Raw genomic sequence first — 15,639 nt, 5'->3', positions numbered from 1 at the left:
GGACGCGCCGCGTTCCCGTACAGGGCTCCTGAAACTTTAACGGGTGTTACAACACCGGGTCCTGTCTGCCGTTGGAAGCCGCTGGTCTGGTCCTCCAGCAGCTGCGGTTTCCCCCGTTGCCGTGCCCTCCCCGCAGCCCTGACAGCCCCTGGGCAGCCGCTTCCCTTGCCCGCTGCCAGTTGGTGTGGGCTCCCCGGGCTCCCTCAGCCCCTGTTCCTCCGTCCCTGCCTTCCCAAAGTGTCCCCTGGCTGGCAACCCCTGTCTGCCTCCCTCCTGCATCCCCTCCGGGAGATGCCTGCCTCTTCTGGACCCATGGGAGCAGCCCTTGGCGGATGTTTTCCCTTGTACCTCACTGTTTTGTAGATTTATCAATATTTATTATAATGATTTTCCTTTATTATTTAACCTTGGTGTAACTGCTTTCATGCTTACCTTTTAGGTGGCAATCTTGAACCACCTCCTTGAACAGTATGGTACACGCTGGTTTGAAAGCTGCAGAGGAGCTACTGCGAATCTCCAGAAGTCCTCAGGAGTAGCACCACCAGGGAAAGGTTTGTATGGCACGAGTGTGGGACGTTGGTCCTGCCGGGCCTCTGCCAGACTGCGTTGTTCTGGAGTTTAGCCACAGCACAAGGTCCCGGGGTTTCGCATACTGCCTTGAGCAGGTTTGCAGGGGTTTTTTTTTTTGGATGGCTTGGAGGCCTCTAGGCTCCCTGCCTCCTGGAGAAACGTGCTGTAATGAGGTTGGTTTTGCGCATTGAAATACGCACGTTCTCTGCAAGTCCTCCCTCTTTGCTCATTTTATTCACCTCTTCAATTGCTCTGCAAATCTCAACCTCCATGTTTTCATAGGCAAGCAGAGAGAGAAAGTTGGATTCCAAGCTTGGGTTCTAAGGCAAGTCCTTTGCACAAGAAGGATGGAGCTCTTTATTTGCAGCTTTCCTCACAAGCTAGTTTGCAGGAGTCTTTGGCATAATTTCCTTTAATATACTTTTTCTGATTGTTATATGAGAACAGAAATAAATGGTGTTTAGTCAAAATTTCAAAATTGTCTCATTTAAAAATCACCTCTATCAGCAAGACACTTACTTGATCTTCTCTAGAATCTGGGTCCAGTTTTGCTTAATTTTGAGAAATTGTAGCTTCATGTATGACAAGTTGAAGATACAATTTTGTGGAGAAATTTTTGAGTGGAGGCTTGTCCCCTCCTAATAATAAAGAGCGTAAACTAGTCTTTTGTAGGACTCAAAGACGTATGTGAAAGCTTCTGAAAATGCAAAGTTTCTTCCAAGAAAAGCACATTTTGTCATGCTGCAGATACAAGACAAAATAAATCCCAGTTGTCTGTGTTTTAAAACACTGCCGCGCCCAAAGATGTGGATAGGTATTCGAAAGTGAGAATGGAAAAGCCAAGAACGATTGGCAAGCTCATTTTTCTCTGCATAAAACTTGAGCATTCCAGGTTATGAATGAAATGTCTTCCTTGTGGAAGGGATTTGTCTGCCAGAAATTCTGGGAGCCAAGTGGTGCCTAGCTCTCTCCCAGCTGGCACAAGTTTTCCCACCCAAAGGAAAGGGAAGTTTCAGGTCCACGCTCTTTGCCAACTGCAGTAATCTGCGATGTTTCAGAAGTCCTTATCAAGTGCTGGTGATGTGAAGCGGATGGATAATCTTCTGGGCTTCCAGGAACTTAACGCACAGCTGCCCTACCCTGCTGTGGGGATGTGATTGTAAATTATTGCACAGCCCTCTGTGGACATTCATATTTGTGGTTTAATTTAAGAACGAGAGCAAGTTTAAGCTAAACCACAGCGAGCCGCTCTTAAGCCAAGTAAATCTCCGCAGAGTGTTTTGCCGTAGATTAACCAAAGGAACACCTCTGGGGCTTGTCTGTAGGCACGGCTGAACTAAAGCTCAAAGACCAGCGTGTCCTCTTGTTCCACACTGAGGTGATTTCTCCTGGCCCAGCTAAGTAAATTGTTCCCCATACCAGCAGCCTGGCAGGAAGGGTTGTGCTTTGTTTGGTTTTAATGTGACGCTTGACAAACTTTGAAACCCGATTGTAAATAATGCAAGCAGCCTTAAATCCATAGCCTTTGGGGAAGGTATCAGACAGCTTCTGTCTTTCCTTCTGCCTTGTCCCAGGGTCCTCCTCTCTGCCTGCACCTCTGCTCCCAGCTCTTCCCCGTTTTCCTGGGCTCTTCCCACCCTCTCAGTCTCGCTTGCCACTGGCTTTGGCAGTGCTGATGCAACCTGAGTCAAGGGAGCGTGGCAGGAGTTACCTTGCCTGTGGGTGCTCCTTGCAAAGTAGGAGCTGATGCTCTGCTACTTCAGTTGACGCTCTTTGGGTTTTTTTCCTCCCCTGTATACAGCGTACATCGGTTTGGATAAATTTGGGGTTTAAATGGAACGTGTATTAAAAGAATGGCTTCTTAAATATTTGGGAAGTCTATATATTGCATCAACTTGAAAATGTTTTGATTAAGCAGGGGGAAATTGGTATCCCTGATGGTAGCGAACACAAATGTTCAAGTAATTCTGTGCTGTCAGTTTTCATTATGCATCTCATCAGAGCTTGATTATTGCTGTCATAGGTCTCTGTGGTGAGAATCTAAGTCCCCACTTCTCCTCTGGAGGCCTTATAAAGAGAGAGCTGTCTGGGAACACCATTTCTTATTATGATTTGGATACGATCCTTTATTCTGTCTTTGGAAAATTTTGCCTCCCATCATTACCTAATTAAGGATTGCCCCTATTTCAAATAAACCCCGCTTGGTTTACTGTGGTTTGAGCGGCCGTATTGAAATATTTACTGAAGACTTCTATTATTTAAGTTGCTCTGGGTAGGGAGTCTTCTCACTTTTCAGGCTTATTTCTCTTGGGCCACCTGTTTACTCCTGCCTTTTTTCCTTGAAGGAGGAATTCAGATGTGGCAATCTGTTGAGAAATAGGCAGCGATCGTTGTCTATTAGCTCTAGAAAAAAACCCCACCAAAAAAAGAAACCCTGTAGTAACGTACTTCTGAATCTTTTCTGTCAAGGCTCATGACAGCGGCTGCTTTTGGAATAGCGATGCATCTGACAGGTTGAAAAGATGTCCCCTGCATGAGCTTGGTGTCATTTATAAGGTCACTTTTGACTGAGCTCTGTTCTGGAGGACCGTGGGAGAAGGGGATGCTGTCTCCCACCATGTTGCTTGAAGCACCAGGAGCATTTCTGCACGCAAGCTGGAGAGGGCGGGTTGTGTTGCAGGACAGGAGCATACAGCTCCTGTCACTTGTCACCTGCCCCTGCCAGCTCAAAGAGGATGGTACCTGAGCTTTTGCTGATCCTCCAGGTACAGCAAGGGCAGAAGAGGTTCCTTCCCCATGATGCCCTGCAGAACGGCACTGCTGTCTTAAAAGCTGTGTTGAGAAAGCTGGGCTAATATCTTTGTGTATAAACGGTCAATCCTGGAGTAGTTAAGCTGGAAGCTGAAGCTTCTGCCGCTGATGTTTATAGCCTTTGTGCCCTGCTGCATTAGCATTTTGGGCAGTTGTGGTGTTTGTCACATAAGGTATTTATGCAAATGAGTCTTACAAAGTTTGTCCTTGAGGGAAATGTACCTGACAAAGGTGTTTTTTTTGTTTTTTTTTTTTTTTGCTTTTAATTGTAGCTGTCATCATGGGGGACATGAAAACCCCTGACTTTGATGACCTCTTGGCTGCTTTTGACATCCCTGATCCCACTAGCCTTGATGCCAAGGAGACGATCCCGTCAGCTGGGGAGGAGAACGAGAATCACCTAAAGTCATCGGGAATCTGCATAGATGAGATAGAAAGATCTCACTCTTTGCCTCCCTCTGATGCTCCTGTTGTGAGCGTGATAGTGAAGAACACGAGTCGCCAGGAGTCCTTTGAAGCAGAAAAGGAGGGGAATCACCTTGGGAGTGGGCTGCTACACAATGGGTTTCGTGGATCCGATTTGCCATCGGAGGCTCACACTTTAGTACATAATTATGGCAAGTTTGAGTCAACTTTTATTAATGGTGACAGCTCAAGAGGTTACTCTGATAAACTGGACCAGTCCAAGTCGGAGCCTTTGCCAACATTTAGTCAGTTTAGCCCGATTTCCAGCCCTGAACCAGAGGATGCGTTTGAAGAGAACAGTATTGGTGATAAGTCCAAACGTGCCCAAACTCCGTATTTTCCACCACCTTCAATGTATATACCAACAGGAGCTTCAGTCCTAGATCATCTTAGGAAGGTACCAGAGCCTGAATTAAGTATGTTTGATCAATACTGCAAAAAGGAACAAAAGATGGAAATCCACTGCCAGCCGGAGAATAGGCTGGAAATGAGCAGGAGAGAACAAGACAAAGCAGCGGAGAGGTTTGTGGAGTCAAGCAAGGACTTGGTAGATACCAGTAGCTTTCTTGGAGAAGGCTTGGTGTTTGGAGACCTCCCTCACAATAATTCAGGAGAACGTAAGGGCTCTGTGCCCGAGCTGAACATGTCTTCGTCAGTACCGCCTCGCCAGAGGTTAAAGCCAACTCATTCGAAGTTGTCATCCTGTGTGGCAGCGTTAGTAGCTCTTCAGGCCAAAAAGGTTGCGTGTATTCCAAAAGGCGATCAGCCAAATCTTACCAAGGAACCTGGCCCTTTTAAAGATGGCATGAAGGGAAGTCCAAAAATGCCCAAGTCGCCAAAGAGTCCCCGAAGCCCCTTAGAGGTGGTAAGGAAGGCCAGCAAGCAGCCCGAGAGTCCTCGGAGCGTGTGCAGCGACAGCAGTGGGAAGGGCTCTCCTTCCATGGCAGCTGGCTCTCCGCCAGCTATTCCCAAAGTTAGAATAAAGACTATCAAGACATCCTCTGGTGAAATTAAAAGAACTGTAACTAGAATTTTGCCAGAAAATGATGAGTTGGGCAAATCTTCAGAAGAGTCACCTGTGGAGACCTCATCTGCCGAAGAGTTTATTAAATCTTTCCCATCCCCTGACACTAGCGCAGTTATGGAAAGTGAGGCTAGCAAGAATTCATCCAAAAATGGGGCTGCTGTGGCTATCCAGCTGAGTCCTTACACAGACAGTATGAAAACAGATATTGCTGCAAACAGCATGTGTTCTGTGTCCTTATCTCCACTGCCGAACTGTGGCAGCGGTGCCATAAAAGTAGGTGTTAAGAGGCAGCAGCAGGGTATGGTGGTGCAGCCATCCAACGCGACCACCTCCAGCCTTCTTCCCAAAGCTGTGCACTTGGCAAATCTCAATTTAGTCCCCCATAGCGTTGCTGCTTCTGTTACAGCGAAGTCATCCGCACAGAGGCGAAATCAGCCTCAGGTGACGCAGATGTCTGTGCCGCTGGTGCACCAAGTCAAGAAAGCTGCTCCCCTCATAGTGGAGGCATTTAATAAAGTCCTACAGAGTGCCAATCCGGTGCCAATATATACTCCAAACCTTAGCCCTCCACCTGATACCAGTATTAATTTACCTGCCTCTGGGTATTGCTGCCTGGAATGTGGGGACTCGTTTGCCTTAGAGAAGAGCCTGACTCAACATTATAGTAGGCGAAGTGTTCATATCGAAGTCATGTGCACTCAGTGTTCAACTATGCTCCTTTTTTTTAATAAGTGTAGCTTGCTTAAACATGCAAGAGATCACAAGAGCAAAGGATTTATCATGCAGTGTTCTCAGCTGCTAATGAAACCAATTTCCTTAGACCAAATGTTTTCACCTTCTCCTACAAGCTCTTCAGCCTCTCTGGCTCCTCAGACTTTGCACTCGCCCTCTCCTTCGCATAAGTCCAGCGCTGCTTCAGGTGGGGTAGGAATTTCTGCGAGCACTCAGCCAGCCTTGCCTCTCTATACGGACCCATTGAGACTAATCCGTCATGGACTTAAGTGTTTAGAGTGTAACAAGCAGGCGAAGGATTATGTTGCTTTAGCAGCTCATTACCAGAGAACCTCAGAAGATAATGAGAGACTGGTAAGTCATCATTTTAATGTTATTAGTTAAATCTCTCCAAGTTTAAAGAGATTGTCCTCTAGGGAAAAAAAATCGTAGTGGCAAATGAGTCATTTTGCCTAAAAAATTGTTTGTGGGGTGGATTTGGGATACACATGAGCCCGGACGTGTGTGCATGAAGAGATGTTTGGCATTGCTTGCTTGCCCTCTTTTTACCCCTTGCCAACAAGAAGAGGGCGTAGTAAGGAGACTACGGAGATCCTTGAGCATCAAAGTAAGGTGTTGGAGCTCAACGATCACTTGGATGAGGTGTGCAGGAGCATTACCCAAAACAAGACCAGCAGAGGGTTACCTGAAGCAGGTTTTTGTGCTCTAAGCATGGCTAGAGATCTGACACAATTGAATTTCACCTTTCCTAGAATTTGTGCCAAAATGTTCCATGTAACAGTTTGAACATCGGGCGCTGGTTTTACTGTCAGCATGGTAAAGTGTGTATTGGGATGGGACTGGCTGAGAGGTGAGCAGTGCGGTATGTGGGGCGGGAGTGGGATGACCCAGTGCCGCATTTCCATAGGAGGGCTCAGGGGCCCTGGTAGTGGCTTCTTGCTGTGCTCCAGTGCTGCCCTGCTGAGGTCTCCCTGACTTTTGTGGACCTCCTTTATAGGTGCAGCCACGGGGTCTGAATCCCCTTTGAAACTCCATCTTGGGTCTCTGCTGATGAGGAGGAGCAGATACTCTTCATTGTGTACCAAGACTATATGCTTTATTTTTTTAATTTTCATTTTGGAGGATATGGTCAATCCCATTTAAGTATAAACCGATGTGAAGTTGAACAGGAGGAGGAATCCTCTCTTCTTATTTCTTTAGATGAGGTGTAAGCTTTCCGTGGTTGTCTGGCTGCCAGCAGAGGTGGCCAGGCTCCCAGTGCAGTCTTCTCCATGAGCTTCACGAACAAGGACTCCATACTGACACGAGACATTTGGGGAGATAACCACCAGTCTCTGCTGTGGCCGTTATAGCACCTGCATGCTCCAGAACCTCCTTTTGCTTGTTAAGTGTCTTGCTGGAGCATTGAGGTCGCTGTGGTCCCGTTTAGGTGCTTTGTTATCTTTCTCTTAAATTCATCATCAGCAAAAAAAAGAAAAAAAGGAAAAAAGATTATGGCTGAGTGGTTTCTATGTCATGAAAAATGGTGAGGTTAGAAGGGATCCATGCAGCCACGTAATCGGGTTTCTTGCCCAAGGCAAACCAACAAGCACTAGGCTCTGTCAACACCGTAACGTATTTTTCAACTATAATGCATTTTTAGGAAATGTCAGCAGTCTGGAATTAAAACCTTCAGGTGAAGGGATACAGTGAGTGCTCCAAAGTGAGCTAATATGTTAATAAGTTGCATTAAAAATGTGCTTCCAATTTTTGCTGTGGGATTATCAATTCAAGAGCTCCTTAAAGAGAAAAGGAATGCTTGATAGTAAGTATTTTTAGCCTGTAATCAAATAATTTATTCTGTAACTTAACCAAGGAAAGAGTTTAAGCCTCTCACTTCAAGTTAGGTCTGCTAGAAGTGAGATTCTTTTTGTAGTATTTTTCTAAATAGAAACATTGAAAAACTGGAAAAAAAGAGGCAACATTAGAGCTTGTAAAACCGTCTCCTACCCATTTGTACTCCCCATTTTCCCACGCTTGTACTCAACGGGATGCATGCCTTCATCCTCTTGCTACTGGGAGTCCTTTTCCTCTGCATCTGCTGTCCTCCAGACTGCCCGGTGGTGCTCTGTGCTGTTCACGGAACATCTGTTTCAGCAAAACTATTACACTTGTAAAGGAAATAAGAATTTATGCCCATATGTCCATAATTGTGTGCCTTCAGATGTAGGAGTTGCTAATGGAAACCATCCTGCTGCCTTCTAGCAGTACCCAGGGTATTTGGTGTCACGGGTTGGAACTGGGTGGTCTGGTCGGGGTCCCTGCGGTGGATGGGTACCACGCTCAGCTTCTCGGGGTGCACCAAGGGAAGGGATCCAGGTTGTCTTGACATTACATGCGTCCTTGGGTACCATGCTGCATAGCTCCTGGCACTAAGGAGGCACAGGAAGCTGAAGGTTTTGCACATCAGGGGTGTTAATGAACGTAAGCGAGGTGGGTATTAAACACGGTGTGAGAGGGACATAGGTAAGGCTGTGGGAGTGTGTGTTATAAGCTCCCGAAATAGGAAGACCTGAACCGGTCAAACCCATTCTGAGAAGATGCTGTGGATATCTCTGACTCTGCACTAATGAAGCTAATTTATTGGGTTGCTATTTTTATTTCAGTCAGAAAAAAGAAGAATGTTGGTAGGAGCTGGAGTTGATCAAGTGACTGATTTTACAAACACTTCCTTAGGTGGTAGAAGCAGTTGGAAAATACTCCTGTCCTCTTCTCTTCTTGCTCTCACTCTGGTTTCCATCTGCAGAGTTGCACCGGGTCACTTATTTTTTGGGGCAGTGGCAGAAATGGCGTTGCTGAGGAATACATTGATATAACACCTGTATTCAACATAACAAATCTTTTTGTGCCACCAGCAGTGGATCAAAACCGGCCGGTCAGTCTCACCTCTGTGCCTGGCAAGATCATGGAGCAGATCCTCCTGGAATCTGTGCTAAGGCACATGGATAACAGGCAGGTGGTTGGTGACAACCAACACAGCTTTACCAAGGGAGAATCATGCCTGACGAATTTGGTGGCCTTCTGCTGTGAAATGTTTTCCTGTGAGGGTGGTGAGGCAGTGGCCCAGGTTGCCCAGAGAAGCTGTGGATGCCCCATCCCTGGAGGGGTTCAAGGCCAGGCTGGATGAGGCTTTGGGCAACCTGGGCTAGTGGGAGGGGTCCCTGCCCATGGCAGGGGGTGGCACTGGATGAGCTTTAAGCGATTTTCCACCCCAAACCATTCTGGGATTCTATGAAAACCACTCCCTCCCCATGGCAGAAGGTGCTGATTTATGTACTGGTACTTCTAATTAAAAAAAGGTACACAGCTGGTGGTTGTGTACCTGTACTTGATCCAGAGCATGCTGCTGTTGCAGGACAAGCTGCCAAGATGCAGAGGTGGCATTAACAGTGGTGGGCAAGCTCAGACATGAACCACATCTCCAAATCTCAAGAGACTGATTATCTAGTATGTATTTTAATTTTGTGCATTTGAGCAAAAACTGGTGTGTATTTCTTCCCTTGTCCCCAACGTTTTTCTCACTGTATTGAGATGTTGCTTTAGAAGCAACTGTATGGGGTGGGAGAAGACATTGTTATAATTTCTTAAAGCTAACAAAACCTGCACTCTGGTTTTGGGGGGTTTTTTTTTGGTATTTTTGAATATCTTAGTCCCAGAGTTCAGGCACAAACTCTTCCCCATACCTCCTTGAGAAAGTACAGAATATCCTTGATATTTTTTAAGTGAAGTTTGGGCTTGACTTACGCCTTTTAAAGAGCTTAAAGAAATCACAGGGCAGGTCCCTACCGTGTTATGGCCTAAAGGTTATCATCTGTGATTATTCAGATGCCTGGCACTTGATTGTCCCAAAAAAGAGGATTCTTGGGAAGGATAGATAGATATATAAGAGAAAGAATATCTTTGGCTGAAGACAAAGGGTGAAAGTGATTTATCTGCAGCATCTGGATTTGTACTAGAAGATGGAGATCCCTGACCTATGGAAAATAAGATGGGCGGATTTTTGATTAATGTTTTTAGAAGCTCTTCTGTTAAATGGCACCAAATCTGGATTATTAACCATGACGTGCACGTCTAACATGATCATAACCTGGGAAACTGAGCAGACGTTGAAGTGCTCAGTTATAGTGCTTCTAACTCAAAAACCTTTTTGGACCTAGTATGGAATGGGAATGTGACCTGGTTAAGAAGGAACGGCTGACCCAACAGGGTTGATGAAGAAAAGAAATACCAGGAAAAAGACTTATTTTTCAGTCTGACGGTTTCAGTTATCCAGAAGTTGCAGCAGTATAGCGGAAGGGCGAGCAAGCTGTGGTAAGAGGCAGGAGTGATTGGATTGGAAGGGGGCGACAGCCTAAGCTGGCTCTGCTCAACAGAAAACTTATCCTATGTTGATGCTTAAAGACTTCTCACTTTAATTGGAATTTCTTACCATGACTTTGTGAATTACTTTGACATCTTCACATTTCCCGTATCTGTTTAAAAGGAAAATAAGGTGATTTGGAGCTTTTCTGTTTAATTTTTTTTTTATTTTTTTCAGTTGGTGGCTTGGGAAATACTTTGTCTTATCTTTTGGAATGGCCTTGGGTAAAGTCCATATTAATAGGACTGATAATGAGTAAATGAGTTTCCTAGGTGTGGCCAAAATGCCAGTGACATGGCTGGGTCACAGTTGTTTTGGAGGAAGGAAGAAAGATATGGATATGGTCTGGACAGCAGGGAAAGGAGATTTGGAGCAAGCGAGAGGAAGAGAGGGGGACAATGCTGTGGTTGAGGAGGTAGAGTGGAAAGACCTTTAGAAAAATGATTGAGAGCTTGACCTTTTATTATTGACCTAATATTACATTTTAGTCTTGCGGCGGCTACAGGATTGCAATTGTTCAAAGTACAGCAGGGAAATCCTACCTGGCTTATTTCTGTGTAGAATATGCATAAGATGAAGGCAGTTCGTCTCAGCCAAATACCACAGTGGGATCTTTGTGGCTTACAGCGAGGATACAGGCTTTGCGAATTGTGTGCTAATCCACTTCAGAAATAGAAAGAACTGGATTTACTGGATGTGTGTTTTGAGTGGATCATCTTAACGGCTCACAGCTACTTTTTTTAGGCCAATTTTGCAATTTTTGTGAATTTGTGAATTGAGTCACTTGGTGGGATCTGTCTACTGCATTTAAATCGCAGAACTGCAAGAAGAAAGCAGTATGTGAGTTTGAATGCCTGGTAGGTTGGATTTTGTTCAAAACAGAAGCGGTGCTGCATATAGGCATTATGCTTGTCCAGATGTTCAAGAGGTGGTAGCAGATGTTTCGTGTAACTTCGGGTCTGTTTGGTGTGATTACAGCGGTGTTACGTTCTAGAGCAAGATGTTTTTTGGGGGAAAAAAAGGGTATGATGAAATAGGTGCGGTTTATGACAGATTAATCTGATATACATCTTATATAATTTATTTTTGGAGTAGAGAAATGGGTAGATCCTAATCTTGATGTTCAGTGCGATGGTTGTTAGAGTGACACGTGAGGAGCAGCTGTACTGAAAAAGTTCAGTTGTGAGGTTGGAGCAGAATCGGGTACAAGGGACGTAACTGCAGCTGGGGACAGTTGCAGGGATGGCTTTAGGATAGCTCTGCAGTTAATGTTTGTCTTAAGGACCTTGGAGGATGAATGTGTAGATGGAATTTGCTGAACCAACTGAGTAAGAAATCATGGAAGACTAGGAATACTTTCCAGGAGGACCTAGATGGTCTTGAAGACCAAGTAGGAATGGGATGAAGCAACTGGAAAGCAGGATGCGGGTGTTTGGTCACGAGAAGTTTCCAAATGACCAAGATGACAGTTGCGCAGGGGATTTGTGTTAACCTGCAATACCAGGCAGGGTTGTGCTGATACTCCCTGTTGCTGCTAGAAATCACCTCGCTGGGGAAGAGTGTATTGTTTTGTTTATCAGGGGTAAACTGGAATTAGAGAGGGAAGAATGACCAGAGAAATGGAAAGATGATCTCTTGAGGGGAAATTAAAAAACCTTTACGAGTTTAGCTCGGCAAAGACCTTCAGTACTGAAGCAGACACAGGATTAAGGTGAGGGTTGTGGCACTTTTTTTTCCACCATAAACTGGATCTTTAAAAAAAAAAAAAAAAAAAAAGAAAAAAAAAAAAAGGGCTTCCTGTACTTGCAGGGATCACCCTGGGTAGTCTGTGAGTATCAGACATTTTTGTAGCCTTTCTCAGGGCTGGGCTCAAATTACAGGAGATGGACAAAACCCCTGGAGCCCCTGGTGCCTTAATTTTAGCTGTGCTTTTCCTCGAAGAGTGAGAGTGGGTACAGAGGACACTCTGTATCCAGTGTGGTGTTTGTAGGAAAGAGCTTTTTAAAGTTAGGGGCAACAATGATGCAAGAACAGACTGAAATAGATTTACAGGGAAAATTAGAGGACAGTCTGTAATCATCAGAGGAGTGAATTCTGGAAGAGGATTGCAGTAGTAGTAATGAATAAACGACGCAAACCGGTTTTGAGACTGAGCTTATTTGTTTTTTTGTCGAGGACAGACCAGTGCACAATAACATGTGCAAGAATTCAAAGTACTTCCTGACCCTCTTGGGTATAGTTGTCCATCTACTGGTAACCAGGGATGTTTCATACTCATTTTTTTTTTTTCTTTCTTTGTCTTCTTTTGACTTGACCACCCAAAATCCACCAAGGTAGCCAGAAACTTGAATAAAATACAAAATATAAATTAAGGAGCTCTGAATTTTCTTGTACCTTTGTGTTTTTGTTCTCCCCCTTTGTTTTTTTCTTCTGTCACTCTTTATTTGTCCAATAAGAATTTTTCAATGAGTTGTGACGTATCCTGTTTATGCACCACCTACACTGGAGTTATTTAAAAGCAATTTTATTGCTGCCTTTTCTTTTTCTTCTTCCTTCCCCCTCTTAAATCAATGCTTTATAATTTATTAGCTAAAACCTGCCAGAAGCTAGTAGGACCACATGCTGCACTGGTAATTTCCCAGCAGCAAAGCAGCAAGCAAGAAAGACAGCAGCCATATCTTTGCTATTTTCCTCTTCCTTCCCCCACCCCCCTCCTGCCTTTGCATGTTCGTGTTTTAATTTAGAAAACAAGAGGCTTGGAAATCAACAAAAATTCCCATGGCCCCATAAAACACTGCTTTCTCCCTCTCCCAAACCCAGAATGATTAATGCTGTCCTTAGGTACTAGCAAGGACGGATTTTGTTTTATATGGAAATTTTCCCTCTGGATTTTGTAGAAGCAAAGGGATGGAGGATGTTACGGTGAAAGCACGCTGAGGAATGGAGCTCCAGGCAGGAATTGCTGGGAGTGCGGACAGATGAGTGGCAGGATAGGAGCAAGAGCCTGAGGCCAAAACAGAGCTTGGGGATGAGGAGGAAGAGAGGCTAGAGAGGAAGAAAAGCTAGGGTGTGGCTCCATGGGCTGCTTAAATCAGCATGTGGTCCGCTGCCACACAAAATGACAATCCCACCCTCTCCTCCATCTCCACCCATGCTTGCTCGCCTGGCCCTGGTGATCCTGCAGCACCCAGGGGACTGAGACCAGCTTGGGAGAACAGGAAAGCGAGCGTGGTACAAACTGGGGCCAAGATGTGCCTGAGAGCAAGAAGGAGGGGACAGCTGGGGACAGAGGCTGGGTCTGTCCCAGGTAGGATGGAAACTGGAAGCTGGTATCTTCTGGCACCAAGAGGAAGGCTCCTGCTCCTCTGTTCTTCTTGCACATGGGCACCAATGATTCTGCCAAAGAGAGCATCAAAAAGTGACTGCAGAGCTCTGGAGGCGATGGGCAGGGGCATGGAGGCCCAGGAGGTGGTCTGCTCGGTCCTGCCAGCGAGGGGAAAAGGGGTGAGGAGGAGATGCCTTTCTGAAGCGTCTAATGAGAATAAACGTGAGGAACTGGAGATCTGTGTGCGGTTGCAGAGCTCTGATCTTGTTGGCATCACAGAGACGTGGTGGGATGGCTCACACAACCGGAGTGTTGTGATGGAGGGACACGGGCTCTTTAGGAAGGACAGGCTGGGAGGACGAGGAGGGGGACTTGTCCTTTATGTGAGGCAGCAGCTGGAGCGCCTGGAGCTCTGCCTGGGGATGGGTGAGGAGCCAACTGGGAGCTTGTGTGTCAGGATTAAAGAGCTGACCAGTATGGGTGACACTGTGGTGGGTGTCTGCTCTAGGACATCTGACCAGGAAGAACAAGTGAATGAGGCTGCCTACAGACAGCTGGAAACTGCCTCATATTCACTGACCCTGGTCCTCACAGGGGACGTGAGCCACCCTGATACATGCTAGTGGGACAACTCAGCAGGGTGTAAACAGTCCAGGAGGTTCCTGGACAGAATTGATAACAATTTCCTGACCCAGGCGATAGGGGAGCCAACAAGGAGAGATGTGTTGCTGGACCTCATGCTCACCATTGAGGAGGGGCTTGCTGGGCATGTGAAGGTCAAACACAGTGACCATGAGATAGTAGAGTGCAGGGTCCTGAGGGCAAAAATCAAGATGACAACACTGGACTTCAGGAGAGGAGACTTTGGCCTCTTTTGGGGTCTGCTCTTAAGGCCCTGGAAGGAAGGAGAGGTTCAAGAAAGAAGGTTGATATTAAAGGGCCACCTCCTCCGTGCTCACGAGCAGTCCATCCCAACAAAGCAACAACTCATGAAAACACTACAATGTCTGCATGGATGAGCAAGGAGCTCTTGGCAAAGCTCAGACTTAAAAAGGGAGTGTACAGAAGGTGGAAGCAGGGAAAAGTAACCTGGGAGGAAAGTGGAGGCATTGTCTGAGTATGCAGGGATGATGTAGGAAAGCCAAAGCCTACCTTGCATCGAATCAGGTGGAGAATGTCAAAGGCAACAAAAAGGGGCTTCTGTAAGTAGGTAAAGGAGCAGAAGGAAGACTAGGGAAAATGTGAGCCCGTTGCTGAATAGAGTGGATGACGTGCTGCCACAGGACACAGAAGAGGCTTGAGGTACTGAATACCTCCTTCACCTCAGTCTTTACTAGCAGGACCAGCCTTCAGGAGCCTAAGGACCTGGAAGTGATGGGATGCATGCACGCGTGCTGTGGGAGCTGGCAGATGTCATTACAAAGCTGCTCTTGATAATCTTTGAACAATTATGGTCACCAGGAGAGATGCCTGAGGACTGGAGGAAAGCAAATGTCACCCCTATCTTTGAAAAGGGGAAAGAAGAGGGATCCAGGGAAGTACAGGCTGGTCAGCCTCACCTCAGTCCCTGGGGAGGTGCTAATCCTGGGAGCTGTTTCCAGACACTTGAAGGACGTGGAAGGTGCTCAGGACAGATGAGCAAGGGGAGGTCATGCTCGTCTGAGCCAATAACCCTCTACGCTGAAAGGATTGCCTTGGTAGATGAGGGGAGAGCAGTGGATATTGTCTACCTCAACTTCAGGAAAGCTTTTGATGCTGTCTTCGTGGGTTCCTCATAGAGAAGCTGATGAAGTATGGGCTGGATGAGCAGGCAGTGCGGTCGATTGAAAACTGTCCGAGCAGGCCCAGAGGGTAGTGATCAGTGGTGCAAAGTCCAGTTGGAGGCCAGTAACTAGCAGTGTGCCCCGGGGGTCAGTACTAAGTGCAGTCCTGGTCAACATCTTCATTAATGGTCTGGATGATGGGGCAGAGTGTACCCGCAGTGAGTTTGCTGATGACACAAAGCTGGGAGGAGTGGCTGATAAAACAGATGGTCATGCTGCCGTCCAGAGGGACCTCAGCAGGCTGGAGAGATCAGCCAACAGGAGCCTCATGAAGTTCAACAAGAAGTGCAGTGTCCTGCCCCTGGGGAGGAACAACTCCATGCAGCAGTGGACTCAGGTCCTGCCAGAAAACCTGCTTCAGGGTGGGCTCCTGTCCATGGGCTGCAGCTCCCTCCAGGAGCCTTCTCCAGAGTGGGCTCTCCAGAGGCTGCAGATTCCTTCAGGTCACATCCACCTCTTCTGGCGTGGGGTCCTCCATGGCTGCAGG

The 15,639-nt window shown here is 46.4% G+C and overlaps 1 protein-coding gene across 1 annotated transcript; it reads left to right on the top strand.

Moving 5' to 3' along the window:
* Positions 1-442: 442 nt before the first annotated feature.
* LOC104460630 (zinc finger protein 592-like) lies at positions 443-15,514 on the top strand (the record flags this gene model as incomplete). The annotated part of the gene is given in 4 exon segments (XM_010073866.1): positions 443-551; positions 3,654-5,959; positions 13,953-14,388; positions 15,245-15,514. Coding segments are annotated over 3 exon segments (3,004 nt in total), but the record flags the coding sequence as incomplete, so codon positions are not given.
* Between the last annotated feature and the right edge of the window lie 125 nt (positions 15,515-15,639).

Source organism: Pterocles gutturalis, unplaced genomic scaffold (genome assembly GCF_000699245.1).
Source record: "Pterocles gutturalis isolate BGI_N339 unplaced genomic scaffold, ASM69924v1 scaffold29016, whole genome shotgun sequence".
NCBI lineage: Eukaryota > Metazoa > Chordata > Aves > Pterocliformes > Pteroclidae > Pterocles > Pterocles gutturalis.
This window is presented reverse-complemented; position numbering and strand designations above follow the sequence as displayed.